The sequence below is a fragment of the Mauremys reevesii genome, linkage group 13 (genome assembly GCF_016161935.1).
Source record: "Mauremys reevesii isolate NIE-2019 linkage group 13, ASM1616193v1, whole genome shotgun sequence".
NCBI lineage: Eukaryota > Metazoa > Chordata > Testudines > Geoemydidae > Mauremys > Mauremys reevesii.
Genome location: NC_052635.1, coordinates 3,128,839 through 3,135,051, shown reverse-complemented (window position 1 = coordinate 3,135,051; position 6,213 = coordinate 3,128,839). Strand labels below are relative to the sequence as shown.

The 6,213-nt window shown below is 50.4% G+C and overlaps 1 gene segment (V, D, J or C); it reads right to left on the bottom strand.

Annotated features, from left to right (window-relative positions):
• Positions 1-205: 205 nt before the first annotated feature.
• On the bottom strand, positions 206-5,604 carry LOC120380815. The segment is given in 3 exon segments: positions 206-298; positions 5,067-5,389; positions 5,483-5,604. Coding segments are annotated over 3 exon segments (462 nt in total).
• Positions 5,605-6,213: the final 609 nt, after the last annotated feature.

The window sequence follows — 6,213 nt, the reverse complement described above, 5'->3', positions numbered from 1 at the left end:
GACAAAGAAGCAGAAAACAAAGGAAACACATAGAGAAACTTGGTGGGTTCTAGTGCGAAAAGCTGAGCGATCCCGGCCCTTCTGCTGGAATGTGTCACTGACAGGGTGACACTGAGCGGAATCCCAGCACGGTGAAGTGAAGAGGTTCCTACAGGGAACCGGAATGAGCCAGGTTGAGGCTCTGTGGCCTGTGTTATGCAGGAGCTCAGACTAGTTTCTCATCCTGCTCCGCTCCGGACTTTATGTCTCTGCATCTGTGACTCCCCAGCAGGTTGGGGGTGTGCTCAGAATTTGTCCCCTGGAGAGGAAAGAAAGAGTCAGGGATCCAACTAAGAACGTTCTGTGCTTTGCAGGAACTTGTATAAATTCCTTCACCTTGTGTAAAAGCAAAGAAGACTAAGGGGGGACATGATAGAGGTATATAAAATCATGAGTGATGTTGAGAAAGTGGATAAGGAAAAGTTATTTACTTATTCCCATAATACAAGAACTAGGGGTCACCAAATGAAATTAATAGGCAGCAGGTTTAAAACAAATAAAAGGAAGTTCTTCTTCACGCAGCGCACAGTCAACTTGTGGAACTCCTTACCTGAGGAGGTTGTGAAGGCTAGGACTATAACAATGTTTAAAAGGGGACTGGATAAATTCATGGTGGCTAAGTCCATAAATGGCTATTAGCCAGGATGGGTAAGAATGGTGTCCCTAGCCTCTGTTCGTCAGAGGATGGAGATGGATGGCAGGAGAGAGATCACTTGATCATTGGCTGTTAGGTTCACTCCCTCAGGGGCACCTGGCATTGGCCACTGTCGGTAGACAGATACTGGGCTAGATGGACCTTTGGTCTGACCCGGTACGGCCTTTCTTATGTTCTTATGTTAAAGAAGAGGGATAATAATAACAATAACAGGGTTTGTTGCTGCTCGGCCCTTTCCCAGAACTGATCTCATCGTCACTCACAGGCCTTGGGCGCCCCCAACACCAAACCGCTTCTCTGATTACTGCAGGGGGAGGTTTTTGTCTGAGCTCAGCCCGGTTTCGCCTCACTGTGTCTCTCGCACAGTGATACCGGGCGGTGTCCTCGGGCTTCAGGCCGGTCATTTGCAGATACAGCTCACTCTTGGGATTATCCCGGGAGATGGTGAATCGGCCTTTCACTGAATCAGGGTAATATGTACCCCCACCGGAGCTTATAGCAGCGACCCAGTGAAGTCCCTTCCCGGGAGCCTGTCGGACCTCACCCAGTTCATCTCGTAGCTGCTGAAGGTGAAGCCGGAGGCTTTGCAGGAGAGGCGGAGAGAGTCTCCGGGCTTTTTCACATCCCCTCCGGACTCCAACAGCTGCACCTGGTACCGGACACCTGGGAATAAAGACAGGCCATTAATATCGGTATAAAAACAGCGGTAACACAATATTCTTCGAACTCTGGCAGTTATTCAGAGGAGGAAAATACCTTCCAAAGCGGCTACAGCGAAAATTAAAAGGAGCAAAAATCCCATTTTCCCTGGTGCTGGAGGGGAAACTTCTCAGGGGACTGGCTGGTAACTGCACAGACGCAGGGGCTGCGGATTGTGTATCCGGGTGCAGCCTGGACAGAGAGAGGCACTGATTTAAACAGGAAACTGTCTCCCTCATTTGCATATTTCCCTTCTTATAAGAGACACACACTCCTGCTGCCAGTGATCTGAGTGACTCGTCTTAGGGCTCCGGGTGCAAGAGACAGAATGTCCCGTCCTGTGTGTCTGTGCAGCGCCGGGCACAGGGCGCTGGGATTCTCCTGACACTTTCGAACCCCTGGCAGGAATGAACAGCTCCCTTCAGTGACTGGATTTCCTCAACCAGGAACTTAGGGGCTATTTATTGTAAAGTGATATGGCGAAGGGAGGGGAGACTCAGCTCTGGAGCCCCGTCCCATGCGCAGAGGAGCCGTGTAACGTCCGGTCAGTGGGGTCTGTGTCTGGTGAGGTTTCAAGCAGCACTGAAGGGAGATTGTTATTCACGATGAATATTCATATTCGTGTTCACACTTCTGTTCCTATTCAGACTCTACTTCCCATTCATACGGAGATTCTATGAAATAAAACGGAGCACAAATCTGCCGTTGTGTTGGCTGTTGGGGGATTCCTGTCCCCCTCCCCCTTCAATGTGGCCATTTTAAGAGCCAAACACGATGTTAACCAGCTGTCGGTTTTGGTGATGGGCTTTGTCACTCTGGTCTAGTCTCTCACACAGTGACACCGGGCGGTGTGTTCCGCTCCCCTGCTGCTCCTTTGTAAATACAGAGGGTTGCTGGGACTGTCTCAGGAGACAACGAACCGCCCTTTCGCCGAATCGGTGCAATGGGAACACTTTCGTGAATACTGCGCCCTGGAGACCCGCTGCAGACGCTTCCCAGGAGCCTGACGGACCCAGCGCTGAAGTGGAACCCGGAGACTTTAGAAGAGGCGAAGTCAAAGGGCACCTGCAAGTTCCATGTACTAACGAGCCGTGTATGTAGGTGCAGAGCTGAAAAAAGAATGTTTTCCAACCCCCAAAGCCCCTCTTCAGTCTCCTCCCCAAGGCTGTGCTGTTTTCTCATTGCTCCCCCTGGTGGGAATGGAGAAGGGGACTCTGCAACACCCCCATCACTGACCTCCCTTTTGTATTATAATTTAAAGCAGAAAATAAATATTTGGGGGGTTATTTATTCTTTTAATCCAAGATTATTTTGCTCCTAGGAAAATGTCCCTTGTGCCAGAAACAGCCAGTTCTTGCTGAAAAATTATTCAACTAACCAGAAAAACAAACAAACAAAAAAAGAAAAACAAAACAAAACAAACAAACTTGGTGGGTTCTAGTGCCAAAAGCTGAGAGATCACTGCCCTTCTGCTTGACTGTATCTGTGACAGTGGGGGAAGAAAGCGGAATCCCAGCATGCTGAAGTAAAGAGGGTGCTAGACTGAAACCCAATTAATCAGGTTGAGGATTTATGGCCTGTATTATGCAGGTGATCAGACTAGAGAATCGTACTAATCCTTTCCAGTCTTTAGTTCTATGAATCTGTAACTGTCCTGGAGGTTGTGTTCATTTTTACTTTGGGTCTGATAAGGGTCACATTCAAATATGACCATAAGAACATAAGCATGGCCATATTGTCTCAGACCAAAGGTCCATCTAGCCCAGTGGCCTGTCTTCTCACAATGGCCAAGGCCAGGTGCACTAGAAGGAATGAACAGTATTCCAGATGTGGGCTTACCATGGATTTATATAAGGGCAATAATATATTCTCTGTCTTATTCTCTATTCCTTTTTAACCCTAATATCCTGTTTGCTTTTTTGACTTCTGTTGTGCACTATGTGGACATCTTCAGAGAACTATCCACGATGACACCAAGGTCTCTTTCCTGACTCGTATCTAAATTAGCCTCCATCATATTGTATGTGTAGTTGGAGTTACTTTTTCCATTGTGCATAACTTTACATTTATCCACATTAAATTTCATTTGCCAGACTTTTTTAGCACTTTGTTATTGTTTGTTTGAAACAATTGTTTGTTGGTTTTGTGAGATCTTTTTAAAGTTCTTCACAGTCTGCTTTGGTCTTAACTATCTTGAGCAGTTTAGTATCATCTGCAGACTTTGTCACCTCACTGTTTACCCCTTTCTCCAGATCATTTATAAATAAATTGAATGGGATTGGTCCTAGGACTGACCCTTGAAGGACACCACTAGTTAGTCCTCTCCATTCTGAAAATTTACCATTTACCATTTATTCCTATCCTTTGTTCCCTGTTTTTTAACCAGTTCTCAATCCATGATAGGATCTTCCCTCTTATCCCATGACAACTTAAGAGCCTTTGAGTGGCCTTGTCAAAGGCTTTCTGGAAATCTAAGTACACTATGTCCACTGGATCCCCCTTCTCCACATGTTTGTTGACCCCTTCAAAGAATTCTAATAGATTAGAAAGTCATGATTTCCCTTTACAGAAACCATGTTCAGTTTTGCCCAACAATTTATATTCTTCTATGTGTCTGACAATTTTCTTCTTTACTATTGTTTCAACTAATTTTCCTGGTACTGACGTTAGACTTACCAGTCTGTAATTGCCAGGCTCATTTCTAGATCCCTTTTTAGGTTGGATATTAAGAAAATTTTCCTAACTATCAGGGCAGTTAAGCATTGGAATAAATTACCTAGGGTGGTTGTGGAATCTCCATCATTGGACATTTTTAGGAGCAGGTTAGACAGACACCTGTCAGGGATGTTCTAGATGGTACTGGTCCTGGGTGGTGCTCGCGGACGGGGCCTTGGGCGGCGTGATGCTCGGAGGGGGGCGCCAAAAATGTTAGAGCCGGCCCACAGCCCCGCCCGGACTCTGAATGGCCCATTTCCATATCCACCCTCCAGCTCTCCGTGCCTCAGTCTCCCCGCTCTGACCCAGGGGCTGGGATAGTTACCGGCCTCCCGGCGGCGCTGTGGGGAGAAAGGCGATAACCGCGTGTGAAGGGCCGAGACGCCCCGGTGAGGGGCCCCACACGCGTTATAATGAACTAATCACCTTCCGCTGCGTTAATCCGCTAAACGTCCCAGTTTGCTGAACGGACCAGAACCTCCCTGGTGTAAATCCGGAGTAACTCGAGTCTAACAGAAGCAGCTGCGGTGACTTTACACCAGCGGAGGATTTGGCCCCAGGAGCAATTCGCTCCATCTGTTGGGTCTGATGCGAACCCCAATGCGTTTGTCCCGTTTACACTGACAGACGCTGTCCTGTGAGTCTGACACCGAGACGGCCGGCCAACGTGCCGGGTCAGCGAGGGGAGAGCGACTCAGAACAGGACTCACTCCGGATTGGGGTTCACAGATGGTGCGAGGGATCTCTGCACCGCAGGCCCAGCGGGGCTCTGGGCAGGAAGGGGAGACACATTGCCCGGGAACGGAAAGGTTAAAACTGCCGGGAGGTTTGTGTTACTTCACCCGGTTGCCGGGTTTCCTGTCCCAGCCCGGAGCGCTGTGTGTGTGTCACTGCTGCCCCCGCGCGGCTGCCGGGAGAATGGCGATTCCGCAGCCTGGGTTTTTGTATGACCACAAACCGGTTTCGTGTCACTGTGTCCCGCACAGTAATAGCGGGCGGTGTCCTCGGGCTTCAGGCCGGTCATTTGCAGATACAGCTCACTCTTGGGATCATCCCTGGAGATGGTGAATCGGCCTTTCACTGAATCAGGGTAGCGTATATCACCCCCACCGTCGCTTATAGCAGCGACCCATTCTAGTCCCTTCCCGGGGGCCTGTCGGACCCAGTGCATCCAGTGGCTGCTGAAGGTGAACCCGGAGGCTTTGCAGGAGAGGCGGAGACACTCTCCGGGCTTTTTCACATCCCCTCCGGACTCCACCAGCTGCACCTGGGACCGGACACCTGAGAACAAAGACAGGCCATTAATATCGGTATAAAAACAGCGGTAACACAATGTTCTTCTAACTCTGCCCGTTATTCAGAGAAGGAAAATACCTTCCAAAGCTGCTAGAGCGAAAATTACAAGGAGCAAAAATCCCATTTTCCCGGGTGCTGGAAGGGAAAGTTCTCAGGGACTGGCTGGTTACTGCACAGACCCAGGGGCTGCGGATTGTGTCTCCGGGTGCAGCCTGGGCAGAGAGAGGCTCAGATTTAAACAGGAAACTGTCTCCCTCATTTGCATGTCCCCGCTTTATAAGAGACACACTCTCCTGCTGCCAGTGATCTGAGTGACTCGCCGTCGGGCTCCGGGTGCGGGAGTCAGACTGTCCCGTCCTGTGTGTCTGTGCAGCGCCGGGCACAGGGCGCTGGGGTCCTGCTGACACTTTGGGACCCCTGGGAGGAATGACCAGCGCCCTGTAGTGACTGTATTTCCCCACCCGGGAACTGAGGGCCTGGCTATTGTGAGGTGATATTTGGGGCAGGGGGGGACTCAGCTCTGGAGCCCCGTTCCACGCGCACAGCGGCCATGTAACATCCGGTCAGGGGGGTCGGTGTCTGGGGAGGGGTCGTGTCCCAGGGATCCATTGGGCTGGGCCACCCGCTGGAGAGGGAAGATTCCCCATGGCGCTGGGAGGGATTGGAGACGGAAGCCCCTTTCCCTTCCTGACAGTGACCGGCTCCATTGAAATGATCCGTGACACTAGGAACGTGATCGGAGCAAGCCTGGCTCGTGCTTTGCGCCGGGTCTGGGGCCCGCCTGTGGGTGCAGGTGGGAGAAGCTGCGG